At 37.0% G+C, this 25,619-nt stretch overlaps 1 protein-coding gene across 3 annotated transcripts in view; it reads right to left on the bottom strand.

Annotated features, from left to right (window-relative positions):
- LOC140148102 (focal adhesion kinase 1-like) overlaps positions 1-25,619 on the bottom strand; it is a 76,533-nt gene continuing 50,914 nt past the window's right edge. For 2 of the 3 annotated variants that reach the window (XM_072169958.1, XM_072169960.1), the window contains 15 exons: positions 19,980-20,134; positions 18,479-18,563; positions 17,574-17,674; positions 15,818-15,933; positions 13,095-13,195; positions 12,353-12,442; positions 12,015-12,219; positions 9,644-9,746; positions 8,344-8,499; positions 6,602-6,748; positions 5,639-5,695; positions 4,871-4,967; positions 4,184-4,284; positions 2,642-2,776; positions 1-1,558 (listed from right to left, as the gene is read on the bottom strand). In XM_072169958.1, coding sequence (XP_072026059.1) covers positions 1,268-1,558; positions 2,642-2,776; positions 4,184-4,284; positions 4,871-4,967; positions 5,639-5,695; positions 6,602-6,748; positions 8,344-8,499; positions 9,644-9,746; positions 12,015-12,219; positions 12,353-12,442; positions 13,095-13,195; positions 15,818-15,933; positions 17,574-17,674; positions 18,479-18,563; positions 19,980-20,134 — 1,940 coding nt within the window. In that variant the 3' untranslated portion in view covers positions 1-1,267. The remainder of the gene's footprint in view (positions 1,559-2,641; positions 2,777-4,183; positions 4,285-4,870; positions 4,968-5,638; positions 5,696-6,601; positions 6,749-8,343; positions 8,500-9,643; positions 9,747-12,014; positions 12,220-12,352; positions 12,443-13,094; positions 13,196-15,817; positions 15,934-17,573; positions 17,675-18,478; positions 18,564-19,979; positions 20,135-25,619) is intronic. The other variant, XM_072169959.1, reaches the window with a different exon arrangement.

Raw genomic sequence — 25,619 nt, 5'->3', positions numbered from 1 at the left:
GACTCGAGGAAGGTGTACTGACTATAGTGTTTTATCATAAGGTGAGTACTTCATAGACTTATTCATTACACTAGTTTTGTGATGCTACTAAAGATATTAGACCCAAAGAGAACCAACTCAAAACTGTCCTGTCTTGGCTTGTCACACTTGGAGCCCAAAATAATGTATCTCCAGCATTTATTAACAAAGCCCAAAACCACACGATAATTTGTGTCTTTATGCTTTTGCATTTGACAAAGATTTGTATGCATAGTATTCAACGTGCATTGTTGGCACAACACACTCGACGCATAACTCAAACAAGCACACACTTTAAATCAAAGTTTACCGGGTGCACAATGACATAATCTGGCGGTACAGATTTTGCTCTCCATGAGTAACGCGCAAACATGGTGGAGTTGGTACTCTTTGGGTTTAGTCTCTTTGTGTGTTACTCATAACATATCAATAGCACTAATTGCATGAAGAGGTAAATAACTGACTGGAAATGTGCTATTCCAGTTGAAATCCATACACCCCCTATGGAAGACATGACCTTAATCTTCCACACAGGGAGTGTGAACGTCAAGTAGGTTACCTGTAATAGGTGACTCCATTTGAAATCTACACCCCCTGTGTGGGAGATTAAGGTCATATCTTCCATTGAAGGCTGGAATAGTCAAATGTGCTCTGGAAGGTTATATACCAAGCAGCTGTCAGAAGTCTTGCATCAAAAGAGCAAGTAAACTATTTCAAATCATGGCCATATTTGTTCATTATTCACCTACCTTGCAGACAATCTATTTATTGCTTTTTTATACAAGCAAATATAGCACCCATTACACATTGTATAACCATCACAGAAATGAGACTAAATGTGACACAGATCTGATCTATCCAGACCAAAGTTGGAACTTTTGAAACTTGAGTTCTAAAAACATCTAGAAACACCAGTACCAGAGTGAACAAGATTCCTGATAGGAATTGAAATATTTCTGAGTGAGTAGTATCATTTTATTGGATCTGAGGAAGAACCTTTATCAATCTAATGAACTATGAACGATCCTGATGAATCTGTTTCAAGAGTTGAGTTCATACCATTCCCAACTTGCTCAATACATAAGCTTATTACTGATGTTGACATCCCTAAGTCCATAGCAAGTTACAAACTTTTTATATGTCCATTTTCTTAGCTTATACTGCGTTTGCACCATATTTTTGCATATCATTGTCAACTTTGGTCTAATTAGATCAGCCCATGTAACAAATATCTCTCCATTTCCAGTCATCATGAACTCAATGCTTGTCTGGCAGATATCCTTGCCGTGTCTACAGCATCCAATAAGTTCTTGGCATCTACCGCCAGGATATGTCCTGCTGATAACATGCCTTTCTTATAGTCCTGATCTAGAGTAGTTGTGGCATATCTCTGTGCTAGTTTCATGGCATTGATGAGCTCTGCCATGTCAGAGCTGAGTACTTTGTGAGCCATCTGTATGCTTCTATGTGTGTCTTCAGGTAGACTGCTGTACAAGTTATCCACACTGGCAAGGAGTGTCTTCAGGGCAAGGCCAATGTCCTGTGAGGGTAACGATAATAGTATTTAGTATAAATATGCAGGTCTGTGACACTTATATTCATTCCCTGTATAAAAAGTGAAGTCACATCACCAGCAGTTGGAGAGTTTTTAGCCTAAAATTTAAGCACATGTGCAGACAGCTATGTTTGCGTACTGCTTCAATAGCGAAACTGACATACTTGCAATTTTGTTTGATTGACAGTTACTAGGCTTGATCATTCTTAGTTCTAGATCTTCGATTACAGATTACGATTGTAACACAATTACGCTATACAATACTCAGTCTTGATCCATGTCTAGCATAGTTTGCCCGCATGTTGGAGAGCCAGGCGACTGACTTCATTTGCGCAAATGTGTGGCTTATCCTAGAGTACATCCTTGGTACAACTTACTTCTGCATACATTTTATCATAAATAATACAACCTAACCTTATCAATTGTTTAAAATTTTGATGATACCACTGCATAGTGCATTCATGGCCTGCTGTCTACTAATGTTGTTATGGTTCGAACACTTTATCGGCATCAGCCAAATTTAAGTACGCTCGGAAGTCTCAGTTATGAGACTTTCCTATCTGGAGTATAGACCACTTGACATGTGACATCATTGCCCGGCAGTATGCACGCAAATTATGGCAATTTCCATTGTTCTTTGCCCTGAAGTGTGCGTATGCATTGTAGTTTGCCCAGGGCACATGCATTTTAAATCGCCCACCACATTTCATATAGTACAAGAAAGCCATTAAACAGTGAAGCGTTTAGACCAGCCCCTCGCCTTTGTTGATAAACAATGATGTCAAGTGGTCTATAATAATCTTAAGTCTGCTACACTTACCCTAACAAGATTGACATATTGGTCTGATTTAACAGCGTGTACCATATTGACCATCTCCATTACAGCTTTGACTATGTTGGTTGTATTAGTAAACACCTTATCACATTTATGTTGATACACTTACCCTGACAAGATTGACATATTGGTCTGACTTAACAGCGTGTACCATATTGACCATCTCCATTACAGCTTTGACTATGTTGGTTGTATTAGTAAACACCTTATCACATTTATGTTGATACACTTACCCTGACAAGATTGACATATTGGTCTGATTTAACAGCGTGTACCATATTGACCATCTCCATTACAGCTTTGACTACATTGGTTGTATTAGTAAATACCTCATCACCTGTCCTGTCTATGTCCATAGTAGGTGCGATCTATAAGAAATGAAACAAAAAAATGTTATTACATCATAATCCTTGTTATCTCAAAACCCTAACGCAACCAGGGACTAGACGAACACATCATAAAGCGACTGCAAGTGCAAGTATTATATGTGACATGATCAAGGGGAATGAGTCACATGTCAGCCCTGGTCGAAAATGAGTTTTACACACTGCTTCTAAAGAGGACATTTAGAGCTTTCAGAAACTGAAAACCCCATGTTGATACAACGTTTCTTTGCGAAGTTACGTCAATTTATCAATCGCTGAAAACAATATAAAACAAAAGAATTTTAACACTTTCTTTGCTAATATCTCAACATCAATATTAGCGACATCCAACTAGCTCATTTCCCTTGATCGTGTCACATATGTGATCAGTCTGTGTATTATCATCTGAACACATATAGGTACAAAAATAGGGACGGCGGTCCCAGATAGGTCGTCCGAAGATGTGAATAGTGCAGATACTACAGATAGTAAATATTCATGTGAAACATAATGTTTGCATTTGTGTGAAACCTTTTACCTCAGTATATGACCTTGAACACCACCAATACATGGAAGTTCCTATAATGCAGCTTTAGCTTAAGTTTGGTTGCAATTGGATGTGAACTTTTCATGTGAGACCAGATTTTGTATTTTTCAGCCTATTTACAAGTTGACCTCAAATGACCTTTGACCTCAGTATATGACCTTGAACACAACCAATAGATGAGGGTTCTCATAGTGCAGCTATGACACAAGTTTGGTTGCAATAAGATTTGAACTGTTCATGTGAGACCAAAAAGCCTTACACAATTGTTGGCGGACACACTGACCATGTTGACTGACTGACACACACACACACTCATGATGCCATAACGCGTCTTTTCCTTGAACCACCTAAAAACGTTGTCCGGCCAAGGTACACCCATGTGCATGTGGCTTGCTATCCCTCATAATGTGCCTACCACCTGACAGGTCTGTGGTTGAAAACTGGACCAGAGAACACAATTTGTCTCTTAATCTTCTTTCTTTTTTCCTTCCCCTTTTCCAAAAACCTCTAGGGTATGTAATGCTAACACACATAATTTGCTTTGATTGGCGATACAATAATATCATTGATTAAAAATACAGCAGAGTGATTTATAGTGTACTAAGCATATGCATAAACCACAAGCCTTGGCACACTTTACATTACTGGTCTAGGCCCCCAAAAGTCAATCCAGGTCAATCTCCCCAATGCTACTTCATTAGATCACTTTACAACCAAGATTAATGGGAACGGACACTGGACAACCAAGATAAATGGGAATGAAAATGGGCTGTGTATTTTTTCCACAAAATAATGATGTATACTTCTGCTAACTGCGAGGTGTACTTGGAGACCTTTTTATGAGTGTGCAAAATATTTCCTACCTTAGCGCTGACTGGTGTTGGAGGGGTCTGTGGTGGTACTGGAGAGTGTACTACAGGAGGTGGTGTCCTTCTTGGTTCTGGAGATGCTGTTGATGAGTGGTCTATGTAATTACACGAAAGAAGTACCGGTAATAATTAATATTTTGTAAATAAACTATGCAATTTCACACAAGTAAATTTTTTGTTTTTAAGAATTAGCAAACAATGTGCATGTTCCATCTCAAATGAGGCCTTATAAAAGGGATGAAATCAAAACTTGACCGGCGGTTTCGTCCGGTTGGAGCTGGTTGGAGCCGGTTTCGATTTTTCTAATCAATTGAATGCACTTCAAAAACGGCCCAGTTTTGATCTCATCCCTTACCAGGTACTAAATCAATAAGTAGATTAAATCATTCAAACAAATCAAATATTTACTGATCTTACATTATGAGTCGAGCTTTTGTCCACCATAAAACAAAAGTTTTCAGTTCTCGAGTACTGTAGATGCACAAATCGGTCTTTAATAATTTGACAGAAAAGCACAATAACTTGTGACATTGAACTTTTCCAGTTAAAATCCATTCAGGAAACCCCATTTGAAATTCATACTCCCTGTGTGGAATATTAAAGTCATGTCTTTGCTGGGGGTGTTTGGATTTCAACTGGAATAGCCCATTTCACCCACATAACACAATGATGCATACATACCAGAATGTGTGTCTGATCTCCTGTCACTTGATTGACTATCTAATGATTCCCTGTTGAATGCTTGATACACTGGCTCACTTGATTCACTCTCCAACTGCTATAAACAAATAAATATATAGCATGAAAGTAACATGTGAAACAACACTGTAAACCATGATATTTTCGCAGCATTAAAATTTCATTCTTGGGAAAGAACCCAAGATTTTACGACATACAAATTGTGTGAATTTGTACATTTCCATTAATCACAAAATTGTCATGCTTGCGAAAAATTTATGCTTTACCACATCAATGCCAGACACTCTTTTGATTTGATTAAAAAACATCTTAATTTTCAAGGATAGGTTAGTCAGAAGTTTGTTCGGCTTATATAAGGTGGAAAAAATAAGACTCACAACACCTTGTATTGATATAGAATGACATCCGCACAGCTGGGCGCAATACTTACGCTAGTTGTGCGTTGCATAATGTGTGACTGGCGCAGGCTTATGTGAATTTACGTGAGCGTGAGTTGGAACTTTATTGACTCGCGCAGTAACAAAAGTCAAATAATTTCCGCCTTATATAAGCCGAACAAACTTTACAAGAGGTGAATTTTGCCATCTATGACACAGATCCCAAGCCAGATAGGAGTATTAATAAGGCAGTCAGTTGATCAATAGATAATGTTGTTAAGAAGTGTTAGTGCTAATTGGCCTTTGATAAACAAATTGAGAAAATTCATTTGTAAAAAAAAAGACAGAATGACATTAAACTTGTCAAATTTACCTCTCCATTGGCGGAGAGACGTTTTCTCAACTCCACCTCAGCTTTCGGATCGGGTCTCTGTAAAATATATTAAAGCAATATAACATTAAATTTGTGTCTTGCAATCGCCAGGGATGTAAATGGGCAAAATATCCATTTCCTGAAAATCCATCTGGTCCTTGGACAGGTGGCTGTGGGCCTGCAGTATTGAACATTTAGGGGGGTTGTCTGGGGAATAGGCTGCAGGGTATCACTTCCCTCCTAAAAAGTTTTTGGCTCTTTTATGACAAATTATCGTCAGCCATTTCCGGATACGTATACTAACTACTACAGTATGCTATACAAATACTAGTACAATCCAACCTCTTTTAATCCGGCCATGATGGGACCAAGCATTGGCCAGATAAGTGAAAAAAAAAAACCCCACTTTTCTCTTCATTTTTTTTTTCTTCCTTCGTCTCTTCTTTCCTTTCTCAAAAAGCAGCTACGGAGTTAGGGTTAATTAGCCTAACAGTTCTAAACTTGTCCAATGGCGAAAAACTTACAAATTGTTATGAACTCTGTAGTAAAAGCCTATCCCACAATAAGCCTAACTGTCCCTTCATCTAGGCCTTACTTAAGCAGCTTTGTTGGACACAGCTATATGTTCAGCATAAAAATATGCTCATTTGTGTACATCCATATCAAAAGGATGCACTTGTCGGCTGCTACATGTGTCTCATTTCACATAATAACTAGGAATAAATACCAGACTCATCTCCGAATTGGAGGTCACTTCAAATTATCCCAAGTCACATGGTTTAGGAATACAGATAATATTTCTTATACAATTTGACTTGGGATGATTTGAAGTGTTTTGAATCATATACTTGATATGAGTCTGGTATTTATTCCTAGCTATTATGTGAAATGAGACACATGTAGCAGCCGACAAGTGCATCCTTTTGATATGGATGTACACATTTTTTAAAACCTGTTACCTACCAGTGAGTGTTCACTTGTTGCAAGCCAATGTGAATCAGCCTCACTCTCCATCTTTTGTTGCCTCAGTCTGTATTCCATACGTTCTATCTCTGTCTGTTTGAGATGTTCTTCCTGCTCCAACCTCTCCCTCTCCAGTTGTTGACGCTCCTAGAAATTGAAATCGGTCAAATTTGATAACAATTAACGACCCATTGTGCTTTGAAGAATGTTCTATGTTTAAATACTCTATACAACTTGGATACAGAGCAAATCCCCCCCCCATTCATTACTTTCACTCTATTCTTTGTGGAATGTTTATGATTATGTAGCCAGGTTTACATCTTGGAAAATGTATTGTTATACCAGTATTAATTATTATTATTTATATCAGGCTTTTGAGCGATACAATAAAACTGTATATTTGTACAATATTTGCAAAATACCCGGATGCAATACAATATTTTTTAAAATATTGTATGCGAATCGCGTACGTGTCGTGCGTTACCATGGTGACAGCACCAACACGCGTCGTGATACAACAGCACAACAATACAGACACCGTAACGGCTCACAGGAGATTTCGTACTGTATAAACAAGTAAAATTACAAACTTAGGCCTAATTCGCGACAATTCTGGATGATGATAACCTTAGGAAATATAATCCACATCTAGGCCTACAAATAAACCTATTATAATTATTCCGAAATTGTCTTTGGAGAGTAAAGAGCAGAAAACAAGAAGGTCAAAAGGTAAGCTTACATTACAATACACATTGGTTAAACCCGGTGGCTAGGTAAGCTTAAATTTATTTTACCGCATAGCAAAAGCCTGATATAAATAATAATAATAATATTGAATGGCTTATTTTCGTGTGATACAAGAATATATTGCACTCGATAGAAAAATATATTCTTGTATCACACTTAAAGCCATTCAATATTATATAAATATTCTACATTACTGTTCTTACTATCAAATACCACAGCTAAAGCAGTAAATCCAGTAATATGATGCTAGTACGTACTGTATAGAGGAAAATTAATATGAGGGTTTTAATTGTCTGCTTTTCACATCGTTTAATTTCAGAACTGTGTATTTAAAAGGCATTTGTACCCATGGGCTATAAGACGTAACTGAAAAATCACAAATGTGTACATCCATATCAAAACGATGCACTTGTCGGCTGCTACATGTGTCTTATTTCACATAATAGCTAGGAATAAATACCAGTCTCATTTCCGAAGTGGAGGTCACTTCAAATCATCCCAAGTCACATGGTTTAGGAATACAGATAACATTTCTTATACAATTTGACTTGGGGATGATTTGAAGTGACCTACACTTGATATGAGTCTGGTATTTATTCCTAGTTATTATGCGAAATGAGACACATGTAGCAGCCGACAAGTGCATCGTTTTTGATATGGATGAACACAAATGTAAGAAACTGCAAAACTGCTCCAAACACTTCAAATTGTGAAAAATTACAGAGTAGGAAAAATCCTTTTATTAAGGTTGTTGAAGGTCTATATACTTTTATTTTGGCATAGCTAGGTTTTATTACATGTTGCCATTTTGTTAGGCTAAAGAAATGGGCATATTTTTTATAACTTAATGAAACCAGAAAATCAGAGCCCACCTCTATATTCACATCCATACATGATGCAGCATAGGTAACAAGTTACTGAGTTACAGAGAGCAGGAATACATATTTGGGTATTTCAGTTAAAGAGATATAGTAGATGACTAGCACAACACTTACTGCCACACTGAGAGGCCTGAAGCTTTCATTGCCTTCACCCTTATTACCATGACTGTAGTACGGACCCTTCAATGTTGCTGTGGTCTGGTAATGATTGGCAGGCTCTTGGCTTGATGAGCTGGGGCCAGGATATGTTGGGAATCCTGGTCTTGAAGGCTGCAATATTAATTGTATAAAGAGAGTCATCAATATATTATGCATTCCAAAGAGATGGTTGACTGGGGAGACTGTTTCTTGAGAAACACACAGTGTCAACGCCCTGTATTATAAATATTTTTCATATCCCGCTCCATACTCCGTTGGTGATCAATATTCTATTGTTGACACAGTTAAAGAAACTTTACATATGCATTGTGATATACACGTGCACGATCGAATATTCTATACAAGCAGCTGGATGGGCTAAATGTGTTCTTTTATATAATTGTAATTCTCAAAATAAAATATATCACAATTTTAACTTACGATTTAAAAATCGTTACGCTAAAAATACAGTAAAAATGTATCCAGAGCAAACAGCAATGGCCTCTAATTAGTGTATTTAATTTCAAGTGAGTGTATTAAAAACAAAACCTGTGTTTTACCTGAAAACAAATCAAATTTCCTTGTAATAGCAACACCATATGGAATACTAGAGCATGCGCAAATCGTAATAATGTATAGAATAGAACTTGGTGGTGTCTCATATGATAGTCGTACTATGCTTAGCCTGAGTCGCTCTGCCTATCTCGAACAAAATCGCCATGCGTGGCTATTGAAAAATGAGAGGATTCGCCGTACTATCACGGCAATTTTTGACACAAAGATATAGGGATGATGACGCTGTGAAACATATCAAGATAACTAACTGGTCAGGGTTTTCTTTTGCTCCTAGCCTGTTAGTCATGTAACTCCTGAAGTTATCAGGCAGGAACTTTTACTCATCTGACAACAAAGTTACCCATCACCGGTATTCAGGCGGGTGTTAAAGTACATCCCTGCAATTGGTACAATCATGCTTTGTACTTGTTGCTTTTGCAAGAAACAATGTACAACCTGTACAAGTTGGTAGACCACTGGTTAGAAACCAAGAGGTCCCTGGTTCATATTCTGATCAAAGATGAACATTTTCTTCTTTGGCTGACTCAAGGGGAAGAATAAATTGCAATCAAGCATGAACTGCATGAGGTTTTCACAAGTGTACTATCCCTAATCTACTCCCTAAAAATATATGAAAAAATTATTTGCATAAATAAAATATAATCCAAGAATTTTGACAACTAAATAAATGGAAAGAGAATATGGTAAGCGTGTGATTTACCTTTGGTGGAGGCTCATCAGGGAAACCCCATGTTGCTGCTATCTTCCTCTTCTCATGCTTCATCATACTAACTTCTTGCTCTCTCTCTTCTTCCAAGATTTCCCTGTCAAAAGTAAAAAATAGGGTCACAATTAATGTAAGTTGAGCTTAAGACAAAATACATCCATGAGGATGGTCTACTGATGAGATTACCATAAGAACTACCAGTTGAAAAACACTTGAAGAATATTCAGAGAAAAAAAAGGCACAAGGAAAAATATCAACTTGGGTATCATTCATAGAAAAGGACCTTAGAATGAAGATTGGAGACATCAAAGAAATTGGACTTAAAAGAGTGTGGACTTAGAATAGCCAAAAAAGAGTCTCTCTAGCAGTCATTGGGAACCGGCTAACTCCATGAAGTTGGGGCACAAAGTGTGACATAAGGGTCAAAATTTCAAAATGACTTAATTCTAAATGTAATGTGTGTTTTAGTTACTTCAACTATCATACTTCAACAAAAAAAGTGATCTTTTTACATTGGAAAGTACAGAATTTCTGTGGAAGTGCTTTGTTGTTCAGTAGTCGAGGCAAATATCACGATGCTACATGGACACCATTTTATACTAGCTCTCTCTATTTTAAACATACTGTCCATAACATGTCTTAATAAAATACTTTTTATGATGTCCTACCATGGCAAATTCGCATAATATTACCAATTACACTATCTTAAATCAGAAACAAAAGTTATGAGGCATCAAAAATGAAGGATGACAGGTAAATCTATTCAAAATTATGTTTGATTTCTTTTTGTATCTAAAATTCACAAGGAATATATTTGCAGCTACCTAGGATGGTTCAGAAAGTATTAGATTCACAGCTGGTAGTTTATTTTAAAACTAGAAGTAAAAAAAAAACTTGCCTTTGTTGTAAAAATTCAACATAATTCTACCGATGCTACTTGGACACCGTGTCCTGTAGAATCGGTAGGATTGTGAGTTTTGCACAAGAAGTAATCATACTTTGTGGTAAAGTTATTTAAAAATTATATTTGGGCCTCTACGGACATTAAAAGTTGTAGAAAAATAAAACAAGGATACCTAAAAACTGGTGAATACATAAAACTGACAAAACTGTGTACCGATGCTACATGGACACCGTGTCTGATAGTGCATAAAAATTTGTATTGAACACATAAATATTTTACAATGTTTGCCTGCCCTCAAAAGTTAATATGTTTAGTTGTTTGTCATCTAGTTTCAAAATATAAGAAGAAATTACATAAATTTTAACTGTTTGCTTCCCAATGCTATACTTTGATCACGATGCTACATCCCGATGCTACATGGACACCGCACCATTTTTTCAAAATATTTACTCTTTGGTAAAATGGCAGCTCCTCAAATCAAGTTCCCTTGAAAACCCCTACCCAGTCACATCTTAAAATAAGTCCATTCATGTCAGTATGTGTACTGACCTTGCTGTAAGCAAGTATAATGGTTTGAAATCTCCCGATGCTACACGTGGACACCACGGTGACATTTTCTCATGAAATTTTAAAACGACTGAGAGCTTAGGCACAAATGCTGGTCAAATTTCCTATAAACACGTTTACATCAATAAAAACACAAAACAAATTGATTTGAATGATACATGTATGTGCTGTGGGTGAGCTGTTATACCGATGCTACACTTATTTTTCTGGACACCGCGTGTAGCATCGGGAAGCTCATTTTTGACATCCCATAAATTTTAATTGACTGGTTTCTGTTTTGTTTAAATGTACTTTTTAGTTACTACCAACATTAATTCATGTAATATTATGTAAAACTGTGACTGTTTGATGTTACAATTGAAATTATTTGTATTCCGCATACTTGCTTTTTCTATGTCACGTTTTTGCCCTAAAAAGTGCTGGACACCAACCACTTAATGGCCCGTAAAAATAAAAATATAATAGGTACAATTTTCAAGTAACTTTTACATGAAAGTTAAACATCATATCTATTTAGAAAATATCAACTGAGGAGAAAAGGTTCATATAAGAAATATTAAACTGCATTTATACTATAAAATTCTCCCAATTTGTAATGTGTCCCAACTTCATGGAATAAGCCAACCACATGAAATGGAATAGTAAGTGGTTTATCTAAATATGATAAACCACTTACTATGTCACAAAGGTTTGCGTATATAGTGCTTATATGTGTTATCAGCATAGTGCAATAAACACATAACATAAACAAGCACACACTTCCAAATCAAGTTTGACAGGCAGATGGTAACCTAAACAAGAGGTAGTCTATTTTATCAACCCCCTCGAGCAATGTACAAACAAGACAGAGTCCAAACTTACAGAAAGTCCACTAATACTTCATAATGTACTTACTTGAGTCTCATCTTGAGATCTTGGAAGTTTGGTCTCTTAGAAGGTTCATATGACCAGCATAATGTCATCACACTGTACAGAGTAGGTGGGCAACCAGCTGGCATAGGTAATCTCTCACCATTCTCTATCCTACCAATCACATCATTGTTCTTCACTCCCTGGAATGGCTTGATTCCAAACATCAGAATCTCCCACATACACACACCTGGTAGGAGAGGACAAACAAGTTGATTAGTAAATTACGTGGAGTGTAAAATGTGTCTTCGTAGTTTTACTTTCTACCTCCAAAAGTAATCAGTGCATTTATATGATGAAGAAGAAATAAGCAAATTGCTTACCAAACATCCAGACATCACTAGCCGATGTAAACCTCCTGAAGTTGATTGATTCTGGAGCCATCCACTTGATTGGAAGTTTACCTTTGGAAGCTGTATAAAAAGATATAACAGAAATGTTGTTGATATAAAGTAAGAATCCCAAAATTGCATTTGTAGCAATATAAAAATATTGTTTGTTCAACTTGCACTTTTCTTATCAGATTAATTAGTAATGATAAAGTTGTTTTATGACAACTCCAAATAATGTGGTTCGAAGTAAGAACGTGCCCAGAGGGAGGTTACATGACATGTACTGGATACAGTGGAGGCATGCAAGTCAACATTGGAAAGGTTTGGAAAACCAGGTCACACTTGCATAAATTCACATATGCAAAATATCAGTAAAAGATCAGGTTTGTTTGGGCCTTTTGCTGAATGTACATTCTAAATAGCCAATATTTTAGGCTTTTTCAACTCAAATTCTGTGATTTTTTTCTGGTTTCAGTAAAACAGAAAACGTACCACTTTATTCTACCCTTTACATTGAGTATGGGCTATTCCAGTTGAAATCCATACACCCCCTATGGAAGACATGACCTTAATCTCCCACAAAGGGGGTGTAGATTTCAAATGGAGTCACCCATTCAGGTAACCCTATTTGAAATTCACACTCCTGTGTGGAACATTAAGATCATGTCTTCCACAGGAGGTGTATGGATTTCAACTAGAATAGCCCAATCATGCTATACAACAGCCATCTTACCTTTGTAGTAGGAGTGATCATGGATCAATCTTGACAGACCGAAATCACCAAGTTTCACATTATCTTTGGCTATTACTAGTACATTACGTGCTGCTATATCCCTGTAAGACAAACAAAAACATTAACAACATTAGTAGAATTTCACACCAATGTATAGCTATAATATATAACGGAGTTCCTTGATATTAAAACCAATATGTTTCCCTCCTCAAGCAAGATATTGCGGGAATTGGTAGGGATTTCACCTGTGATATCGGGCCGCTTTTAAGGTCCCAATTCCACGCGATGGCACAATTGACCTGAAAGCCAACAATTTAGGGCAAAGATTTCAATGATAGGGCTATTAACACTTTTTCTCAAATTTCACACAGGGACCAGTTTATCCAAATCAGTGGTCAGTGAAAAGGACCGCGGGGTGGGGCATATCATCTCCCTGAAATTCAGAGATGGTGGGTCTTTGGGAGCTGACGGCGTACCGGTAAAAAGGGGAGTCTTTTTCAGAGCTAAGAATGGCCAAAATCAGGATCTTTTTTTGGCTTTTTGGTTGAAAATTGTCTGGATAAGAACAGAAATATGAGGAATGAGCAATTTATGGGTCTTTAAATTAATTTAGAGTTGAAATTGTTAAAATCAGGGGTCTTCAGTGGTCTATTTTGATCAGATTCAGGGGTCTTCCCAGGGAGCATGCCAAAACAGTCGTTTGTGTTAGGTGCCACCCCGGGGAGAATGGTCCCACTTAAAATTCAAGTCGATTTCAATGAAGGTCAATGATTAGGGTTGGTATTTTCATATCAAGTAGATCAGTGGTTTGGGTTGGAAATGTGAGAGCCTGTTCGAGGATGGTAACACTTATAGCATAAGAGTGCAAAAAGTGCAACACAATGTTTTTTGTAATTCAACCACACTATAGCTCAGAACAAATGTCTAGGGGACCTTGTCACGGTACCGTTAACCTGATTATATAACAGTTCATCCTGTCCCCCTTGATTAATATCAAATACATGCTTTAATAGTTGGCACTGCTCTCATGGAAAGCAAAATGTTTTGTATTTCAACGAGAAAAACTAGCGAAATATGTCTCCATTTCAAAGAAGAGACCTTGTCAGTACTGTAACCTCATTTACATGTATAAAAGTTCTGCCTGTCCCCCTTGATTAATGTAAATGCTTAAATATTTGCCACTGCTCTCATACAAGGCAATATTTTTCTTTGTATTTCAACCAGAGAGAACTATCAAAATGCATTTACTTTGAAGAGACCTTATCACAGTACTGTAACCTCAATTAGGTACACATTTCCTCCTGTCCCCTCTGATCAATATGTAAATCATTAAACACTTGGCACTGCTGCCACACAAGGCCCAATAGTATAGGACTGTTGTTGACAAAGCCGTTGTTGGCAATATTGTTGACAAAGCAATTTTCCTGATTGTCAAAAAGTTGTAGAAATAAAAAGCTCTATGTCAGTTACGTTTGCACTCAGGTGACAAGTCTAATTTAACTCAATTAATAAGAGGTTAAAAAACTAATGATGAAATATAGCTCTATAAACTGTTACCACTTCCTAATCATGAAATGATCATAATACAAAATACTTCGTGCGCATGGAATAATTTGGGAAAGTTTTAATTATCGCTATTACATGTGTATCTGTGTTGTATCCGATATATGAACGAATAACTCCTTTGTCGGCTTACACTAATAAACCACTGTACTGATCCCATGCTTCCTATTAGCACATAATACATAGGTGACAATTAACCTCTTACTTGCCGACTGACTGACAACATATCTACATTACCAGGAAGACTGGGTGTTAATATTATATTCAAAGAAATAAAATTAATAGGTGCTAGGGGTCTTCTAATCTATTTAATACTTCAAATTGGAACCAACTTTTAAGGTGAAAATGTGTTTGAGCGAAGCTATTGTTATATAACATAATACCAAGTGCATCTACACATTATGGTCTATAAGAGCACAGCGTTAACCCCAAGGATTTTAGGTTACATAGTATTGTGCCAACTATTTCCATCAAATATGTCATTCATTAATGTCAGATGGCTTGTAATATTTCTATGAATACTTTATGGTTATGGTTTCCTGTGGTCAGATGTGATGTGCAGTGCATGATCAGTAGAAATGTAACATTTCCTGTTCCCACTTAAGTCTGGTCCCAAGTCCAGAGACCTCAAAGCATACAAATCTACACAGAGATATACTGCATAAAGGTGAATTTTTCCTTATTAAGTCCCCTTTACAGAGTGATGTAACAAGAGTGGAGTGCTTATATTAAAATGGATAAAAGTAGGCTCCAAAGGTAACAGCACCGGTGTTCTAGCAATGAACTATTCCTGTTAGCTCTCAGTCATTGCATAGAGATGGTAATCAGTGGGAAGGACTTTTTGGTAATTGTAACATTTGGCAGAAAATCAAGTAACATGCTCTACATGTATATCATATGCAAATGGGAAAGCTACTTTATCAAATCATATATCGACTGATCAGTGCCATAAGATAATTTGGGTAACTTCCACTTCAAATACTCACTCCAGATGTGGAAGATATAGGTAAAGCCATAAACAGCGGCAGTATGGGTTTCAAAATAATTAACCATAGCCAATTCCATTTGGAAAACATACTCCCCCTGCAGAATACATTTCTTACATCTTTAAAACACAGGGGGTGTCAGATTTCAAATGGAATAGTCCAATAGATGCTTACCTGTGGACAAATTTCTTGCTTTCTAAGTATGATAGTGCTGTACTAAGTTGATATGAGTATAAAATGAGATCAGCAAGGTTTAACTCATTCTTGTGCTCTGCTAAAAATGATCGCATCTGTGAAATCAAATCAAAGACAAAGAACATGCTCTTGATATATTGACCAAAACTTCATGTATCTCTTCATCAGAAGTGAAATAATTTCAAGGTTATTCTTGATCCAAGCTTAAATGACTACATCTGATCTGTAAGATAAGACAAATGTGCTCTTAATACATTGACCAAAAGTTAATGCATCTCTTCATCAGAAATTAAATCAATTCAAGTTCATTCTTGAGCTGAGCTTAAATGACCACACCTGTAAAATAAAATCCAAGAGCCAAGACAAAGAATATATTCTTGATATATTGACAAAAAGTTCATGCATCCCTTTATGTGCATAATGACCACATCTGTAAAATAGAATCAAAAGACAAAGAACATGCTCTTGATATATTGACCAAAAGTTCATGTATATCATCAGAAATGAAATAGTTTCAAGGTCATTCTTGAGCTGTGTTTAAATAACCGCTTTGTAAAATAAACTCAAAGACAAAGAACTTGCTCTTGATATATTGTCCAAAAGTTCATGCATCTCTTGATCAGAAATTGAAATAGTTTCAAGGTCATTATTGAGCTGTGCTTAAATGACTACATCTTTGAAATAATATCAAAGACAAAAAACGTGCTCTTGACTATATATTGACAAAACTTCATGAATCCCTTCATCACGGATAAAATAGTTTCAAGGACATTCTTGAGCTCTGCTAAAAATGACTGCATACGTGACAAATCAAAGGCAAAGCCATCTTGATATATTGACAAAAAAAGTTCACGTATCGCTTTCATCAGAAAGAAAATAGTATCAAGGTCAAAATTATGAGATATTAAATTTGGCAAGAAACCACCACAAGAACAGGTTTACCAATGATTCATTCACTTATTGCTTACAAGACAAGGAAATCACCTGTTTTTAGACTGAAAATATTTCAAATTATGATGTGTGACTAACGGTTTTCCGGCAATACACACACCTTATTGAAACCAAAATAATTGTGAATAACCTTGAAGTTGAAGAACACATGCCAATATTTCAACAACTTTAATTGTTTTAAGTACCACAAGATTTATTTACTCCTCAATGAGACCAAAAAAAAAGAAAAGAAAAGAGTTTGCTTGTCCTTGTCCGACCAACCGGCTCAAACATTCCAACGGAAAAACTTAGTTTTTACTATTTGCATCAAAAATCTTGAATTATTTTGTTGAAAAAAACGAAAACAGCATGAAGAAGTTCATAAAAACTTTTTTTTTTCAATGTCTCAACATCATGATATTCATGTGGTGCTTCAACTTGGTCATACTGCTGCTTTTTGCCAAATTTTTCATTGCAAAAATACCTACTTACAATTTTAATAACTTATCCTTCATTTTTAAACAATTTTTTTGTACACTTTTACGGGGATCACTGTCTGGGCTTTTAGTAGAAAACCACATGTTTACAGAGTGTTGGATATAAATCTAATACTGGAAGTTACTTTTTTGCAACTTTGCTATGTTGCGCCTGGAACCGCCAGATTTCACCAGATGCAACATAGGGAAGTTGCAAACAAGCAAGTTCCAGTATTTATATAGATTTATTTCCAAAATTCAGTTTACATCGACTGGATGATTCACTCAAAACCACATGTTTGTATATCATGTTGTTGCTACCAACTCACCTCTCCAAAGTTTGCCAATTCCATGACAATCCATATGGGAGGCTCTGTGCACACACCAATCAGCTTCACTATGTGTGGATGGTCAAACTGTTTCATTATATCTAATGCATGAAAAAAAGAGAGAAAAGTTTGATGAGAAAATACTTCCAATCAATGAAGTTGAATGGAAAACATGTGATGTCAATGGGATATGTTGCTACTTTAATGTGTGGCTGCACTATAGTCGAACTGCTCTTTACTATCTAACTGCGAACATGAATGTTACTATCTAACTGCTGACACAGCCTTACAGTGGTTAAGTAATCACTCTCCAAGCGTGGAATAACCCAATACCGGCAACAGGTGGTCAATGGCTATAATAGATTCTTATGCTGTTTTCGGGAACCACCGTCACAGTACCCATGTGTCCGCCATTGTCCGAGATTTCTTATGTGTGTGTCCGCGTTTGCTCTCAGTGTGACAAGCATGATTCCATACAAATGCAGACACATTTCGCCAGGTGTGATTTCATCTTGTCACTGCCATACAAGGGGCTATTCCTGTTGAAATCCATACACCCCCTGTGGAAGACATGACCTCCCACACAGGGGGTGTAGATTTCATATGGATTGACCCATTCAGGTAACCCCATTTGAAATTCACACTCCCTGTGTGGAAGATTACGGTAATGTCTTCCATAGGGGGTGTATGGATTTCAACTAGAATAGCCCAAGTGATTTCAGATTCACACTTTACTCAACACCAGACGAGTAAGACGACCATTGCGATCATTATCTACCCAATGTCTGGTGAAGAGTTCAAATCTAATCATCCCCTGGGCAGGGATTTTATCATCACACCTGTTATCATTTCTAGTCATCGTAAGTGTTAATTTATCTATTCTATTGTTTCATCACATTACTCACAGGCCTCCTCCAGGAACTTCTCCCCTAGTGTCTCTGTGCTCTCTACCTTGCATGTCTTCACAGCCACTTCAAGCTTTTCACCCTCCTGTCAAAATGAAGAAAAAATACATATGTATTTAATACAAGGATTTATAAGACACAACTTGAATCTTAAGGTGTTGTATGAAGTGCAATTTAATCATATAGACCCTTAAAGATACTGCCAGGGTGTATGATCTAATGCAGCTAGAACGCAATGAACCAGATAAGAAGTAGAGAACCAAAGAATAACTACAATTTACCTGGGACGTTCTTGGTATTTAAAAAAAAACATATTTGGGTCAGTAATTCACACTGCATTGTCAAGATTATCTTTTCACTTGCTGCTATCATGGAAGCAGGGAAGTGGTAATTTTGACATCAATATACATGTAGAGAGACATTTTGTCTGGCTGCATTGGTGCTGGTCTGGCACTATTGTTACTTCTTCTGTATCTTTTATCTCTAATTAACCAACTGGCACCAACCAAACTGCAGGTATACCGCTGAAAGAGAGTCGCTAACAAAGATGACATTTGCATTCAGTGTATTGCTGCAATTGTCATACATGTATACTATACATGATTGTATAACAATTGCAATACACTATATAATTGCAATACAGACTATACATTGTATAGTCTGTCACGAATACCAGTGTCCTTGATGTTAATGTTTACATACGCATAGACACACCCACCACTGTCTGTGTTTGCCTCCAAACGTGGACATTGTGTTTTGCTATCTAACCGAGGACGTGTGTATGATGTTTTCATCGCCTAACCGTGGACTAAAATGGCAGATTTTTTGTGTGTATAGTACGAAACGGAATTTTAGCCATCACCCTGCGGACGGTAGTTTTTACACGTGTGGTCCTCGGTTTCAGGCAAATAGCGTTTAAAGCATCTAGCATGCATTTGAGGTCTTTTGCAGCAGTTTGAGACCGAGGACAGTCCTCGGTTGGAAGTAGGTCCACAGTTTAGGGTGAAAAATCTTGTGTGTGTCCTCGTTTGTCGGCGAACACGTACGCACCCGTACAATGTGTGTGATCCATCATGATAATTAGCTAATTACATGTATGTTATGGAACTTTGCGAAGTGTGAGGACATAACATTGAGTATTAACAGGTGCCAGAATGTGATCACAATGAAGCAGTCCAATGTGTATGTGTGTCCTTTGCCAGTCTGAGCTCTTGGCGACCTGTTGCGCAAAGTCTTCATGTGACACAATCTGATCAACTCAGAAATTTTGAAATTACCATTAGGAACTCCTCAATACTTAGTAAGCTTAATGATGATAAAATCTTAAGTCCCTGGCATACATGGTTGCAAAGTTATTAACTTTACATGTCCTTTTTATTATGTTTTTTTTAATTTTTTTGTTCCTTAATTTTGCCTATATCTCAATTTCATTACTGTCGACCAATTGGATCAGATTGTGTCAAATATTAAAATGAGCAGACAAACAAACAGACAAACAAACCTGGTCATTCCACACTCCTTTATGCACATCACCAAACTGTCCTTCGCCAATAGTAGCCACCAATGTGACCGATTCTCTCTGGATTTCATAGTCTTTGGTTGCAGGCAGTGCATAATCATCATCATCTACTATCTCAGCATAGTCATCTGATAACACTGTCATAGGAAGAATAAGAACAGATATTAACTTTATGATAATATTGTCCAAACAATTTAAAAATTGAATGAAAAACTATACATTTCACAAGTTATACACAGCATTAATAATGGGGTAGTCCATATTATATCTAAGCTAGCTTTGAAGTTCAGTGTGTTCTGTGTCAGCTTTGCGTTACTTGGTGTGTGTGATACTGTGTACACACACGATCAAAGTGGCGCGTATGTACACACAAGAAACAGTTCTGAGCCAACGCAGCACATTTCTAAATAAATACAATTTTCGGCAAAGTAAAAATAATGTTTTCATCCCACAGCCCAAAACTGATTTCAAAACACGTAGCTTATCATATAGAGGTGCAATCCTATGGAATAGTCTTGATGATAGGGTCACAAATTCAACAAATTTATTTACTTAAAATATGCCGAAAGATATTTCATTTTAATTCTTTTCAGTTTTGTTTATAAGATTTCTTATAACTTCTTAAATTCTTTCATATTTTTCACTTGTATGTAAATTTATGATCTTTTGTATCTCTTAACAATTCATTTGGTATTTTGTTTGAAGAATCCCTTGTAAACAGTTTTACAGGTAGCCTAATAATATGATCTTTTGTATCTCTTAACAATTCATTTGATATTTTGTATAACATATCTCTTGTAAACAGGTTTTGTTAAATATTTGTTAGTACTGTAGTTTGTATCCACGGCCCCAAGGAAGGAGAACCTACATGTAGGGTTGAAATGGGCCCTCCGTGGCTAAATAAAGTTGAATCTGAATCTGCTGAACTTCAAAGCTGGTGCCGGTGACTGGAGGTAGATATATAGACTATAGTGGGATATACATTATTACAATGATATTACTTTACACTGTTTCTGCTTTCAGTGAAAATTAATAATGCCTTTTCAAGTGGGCAAATGCTAAGAGAATGAGAATGAATGCATTTATAAATGCAATGTACAAATATCACTTTTCTCTAGATACTTGTGATTTTGTATTATATTACATACTGAAAAATGATTATCGCAATAAGTTACGGTTCAGACTCCATTATTATTTGACCACGTCCATGTTCCCAACATTTAGGATAATTAATATGAGATCTGACACACCTAATTGATATTGAAATATTCTAATTATATCTGTCATTACAGCAGACATTAAAGTGTCAATGACATAGACTTATAATCAAGTTAATAGTTAGTATTGGTTATTATAATAATTGAAAGTGGCACATAGATTAAGATTCTTGAACAAGTCAATCAACAGGCCTAGTTGTGATGCATGTACAATGTATGTACGTTGACCTATAAATGGAAACCATATGTAGGCTATTTTCTAACTAGAACATTCAACAATCTGGGATAGCCTTGAATAAGACATGTTTTCTACAAAATCAATTTTTTTTTGCCAATCATATATAAAGCTGAACAACCATTAGAACTAGCATCCTCAATAATGGGCTATTCCATTTGAAATCCGCACTACCCCTGTGGAATATTTAGCTGAAGTCTGCCACAGAGAGAGTATCAATTTTTAATAGAATAGACAATTGGGCAACTTCCATTTGAAATACTCACTCCAGTTGTGGAATATATAAGTAAAGCCATAATACAGGGGGAGTACAGGTTTCAAAATGATTATCTATGACCAAGTACATTTGAAAAACATACTCCCCCTATAGAAGATATTTCCAAAATCTTCCACAAGGGTAGTGTGGATTTCAACTGGAATAGCTCAATAGTCATATTTTCTTTTAACCTGCTTCAAGGAAATCATGCAGTTCAATCTCTGTGATCAGTGTCAATATTCAAACATTCAACAAATTTACTCCTAGCTAGTTTAAGTTAACAGCATACTAAGATCACCCACCCAAAGACCTACATTTCCGACATTCATTGCAAATCCGGATAACTGAATCATTTTTATTTTCCTACAATGCTACAAAACTACCAGCTTCCAACAGCTGTGGTTGCACTCTTTTCTTTATCTCTCATCTAGAAAACTAGGACAAAGTAATAAATTTGGGAAACTAGTTTAGGAAACTAGTGTCCAAATATGTAACATTAATACACTAAGGAATCAACCTGTTTTATATTTAGCAATGTTTTGTACTATAAAAAATATAGCCAAGAAACAAATTAAAAATCAAATAAACATTTAAAAGTCTTATAAGCTTGCAAGACTGATTTCCATAATCTTTCCCAGCTAAAATATTTCTAATGAAATTGCAATAAACATTTTGATCATCTTGCATGTACCAAGCATACCTCTATTGACATTATCAAGTTCAAGTAAAAGGCCAATTACAGGACAGGAAAACCACCATCACAACCATGATCACCAAATGTACCAAATGAATTTCCTAGCTAATAATACCCTTGAGACAAAATGTGTTCAGTACACAGCCTTTATACATTAATACAGCACATGAACTAGTTTTTCCTTCTTCATAATTTGTGACATCACATCCCAAAGTATTTATAATTTTGAATCTATCTAGGGTCCATTTCCCCTGAACTTTGACGAAGCTTCGCAAGTCTCAAAATCAATAATGACAAAAAATGCATCGTAAAATCTATTTCACTAAAATGATTAACAATCGGACCCCTTGTAACTGTAAGTAGTAGGGATTTACTACAGGGATCCTTCGTAAAGTTTATATAACAAGTAAAAGAGTATTCGTAACTTGTGAATGATTACTTGATTAAGTGGTTGCTAAACATTAGCTTCAAAACAACGGTTGCACATGACCTGAATTTATGACATACTTAGAGCATGTTCCAATTATCCAGTTCAGTAGAAACTGCCAACAATGTTATTTCTAATCAACACAGTGTGCTAAAATCAAACCTTCTCTTAGTAAGTTTTTACTGTATTGCATATTGCGCTATTTGACTGTACTGATAAAAAAAACCAGTGCAGTGATTTATAGTGTGCTACACACAGGCACAACGCTTAGACGTTGATCCACAAGCCTCAGCACACTTTACAGGTTGTCACTGACCACTACAGCCCAACATCATTCCATAAACCATTGAACAACAACACAAGGACTTGCAGCTAAAAAGCGCGCACTCTAGACATTCCACAATAGACCTTTGCAGCCAGAATCAGCTCCCAGAGTTTCGTACGGGTTACAACAAGACAATTAGCAGTAAGTTCCTTGTCCAGGGGAATTTCAAGCTAACTCAATTTTTACACAAGAGCGTACTAACCACCCCCAGGGTTCGAACCCGACATCTCTTGCACCATAGTCGAACACCTTATCGATTGAGCTAACTTGACTGCTGATAATGCTCAGTACTGATAATGTTTCAGTGGAAACGGCCAGGATAGTGGTAAAAGGTGCCTTGGTAGCGGTTCATACACAGTACAAGTTTCACACTTATACTTATTGAAGTATTTCCCTCTTCACTGACAGGATAGCTTTTTCCTATGCATTATCATTTTTTGGTTGTTACTCCAAGTCAATGAACTTACACTGACACTTCACCACATACTGAACCAGTTTAGTTTGTCATTGGTTGCAAGTTCCTTTAGTCTAGCATCTATTACAACATACATGGTGAACTGTTTTGATATGAGGATTGAGGAAATAAAAATCTGGGGCACATTTCACAAAATTTTAGATCAATTTCACCCGTGATTGCAAGTTTTAGTACAAGACTTTGAGACCTCCTTTCTAGTTGTTCTCATGTCATTTGGTCTTATTGGAAGGAATGATGAAAACAAAACCAAAACACAAAACAACAAATCTGGGGCAATTTTACAATCAATTTCACCTGAGATAACATCTTTTAGTGCAACAGGTCCCAGACTTTGAGACCTCCTTTTGACAGAAAGATTTGAGCCAGGTATACCAACTTGGTATGGGGAACAAAGACTAAGACAAAGACTTAGTCTTTGTTCCCCACACCAAGTTGGTATACCTGGCTCAAATCTTTCTGTTTTTATCCCGGGTTTTTATATATTCTAGGTATCCTCTTGTATCATCCTTTGATCCTTGGTGTGTTTTGTACCTTGTCTGTTGGAGGCACCATTTTCATTTTTTCATTTCATTCGGCTGCGAAGCAGGCGACTACAAAGTTTCTCCATGTACTACGATCTGAAGCCAAAGTGGCAATGGCATCTGGCAGTAGAAAGTTGTCGAAATCCCCCAACAGTTTTTGTACATATGACAAGTAGGACGTTCTTTGCCTTCCAGGTCTTCTTTTACCATGCAATGGTGTGTAGAGAGCATATCTTCTGCATGGTTCATCCTCCTGCATCCTCAGGACATGTCCCAGGAATCGTAGTTGTCGTGATCTGACAGAGTTGATAAGAGGCACAGTGTTGGTGATGGCATAGACCCTTTCATTACTAACATGGTCGGTGCGCTTGATGTTCAGCATTATCCTGTAACATGATGTACCAAAAGCGTTGATCTTATTTTCCATATCAGTAGATATCACCCAGGACTCACAGCCATAGAGCAATACTGTAACACAAGTGGTGTTAAACAGTTTGACTTTTGTTGCAACAGTGATTGTTGGACTTCTCCACAGATGCTCCAGTTTCCAAAATGCATACCAAGCAAGCGCCTTCCGTCGGGAGAGGTCACTGGTGCTAGAGCCCATCATGGAACCAAGATATTTAAAATCAGTGACATACTTGATGGGTTCTCCGTTATACTTGGAGTGGTGGCTGAGGATTGCAGTTGATGGTCATGTACTCAGTTTTGGGAACACTGATGATGAGACCCAGGCTTTCTGCTGCAGCCGCTGTTCTGGTCAGCTGTGCCTGTGCCCGCGTGGTTGAAGATTGAAGCAAGTCAATATCATCAGCGAAATCCAAGTCGTTCAAAACCTTGGCAGGATAACGCCTGGAGCGGCGCTGGTGTGTTTCAACACCGCTGTTATTCCCCTCGGTAGCCATCGTCAGCAAAGAGTCGATGAGAACAATGAATAGGAATGGGGCCAGAACATCCCCCTGCAATTCTCCAGTAGTCACTAGGAAGGGATCCGAGATGTTGCCATCTACCAATACGGCACTTTGCGAATTAGTATACAGTACACGTATTGCCTTTACGATGCTCTCAGGGATACCATAGTGCCGCAAAACAGAAAACATCATCTTCCTGTTGATTGAATCAAAGGCTTTCTTGAAGTCAATGAATGTTATAGTTAGTGGAAGTTGGTAACTATGGAAAGCCTCCATGATTCTGCGGAGGATATGCGTTTGCTGTGCACAGCTTCTGCCTGGTCTAAATCCGGCCTGGTTACTTCTTATTACAGGATCAACATGGTCCCTGATTCTATTCAGTAGGATCCTATTATACACCTTAGCTGCAACTGACATCAGTGTGATTCCTCTATAGTTGTTCATGAGGCTGAGGTCTCCTTTCTTTGGAAGGGGAACAATAACATTGGTAATCCACTGTTCTGGTGGCGTAAGCTTTGTAAAAACTTCTCACGCAGAATTTATGGATGATGTCTACCATAG

The sequence above is a fragment of the Amphiura filiformis genome, chromosome 3 (genome assembly GCF_039555335.1).
Source record: "Amphiura filiformis chromosome 3, Afil_fr2py, whole genome shotgun sequence".
Classification (NCBI taxonomy): Eukaryota; Metazoa; Echinodermata; class Ophiuroidea; order Amphilepidida; family Amphiuridae; genus Amphiura; species Amphiura filiformis.
The sequence above is the reverse complement of the archived record's forward strand: the minus strand, read 5'-3'. Positions and strand labels throughout refer to the sequence as shown.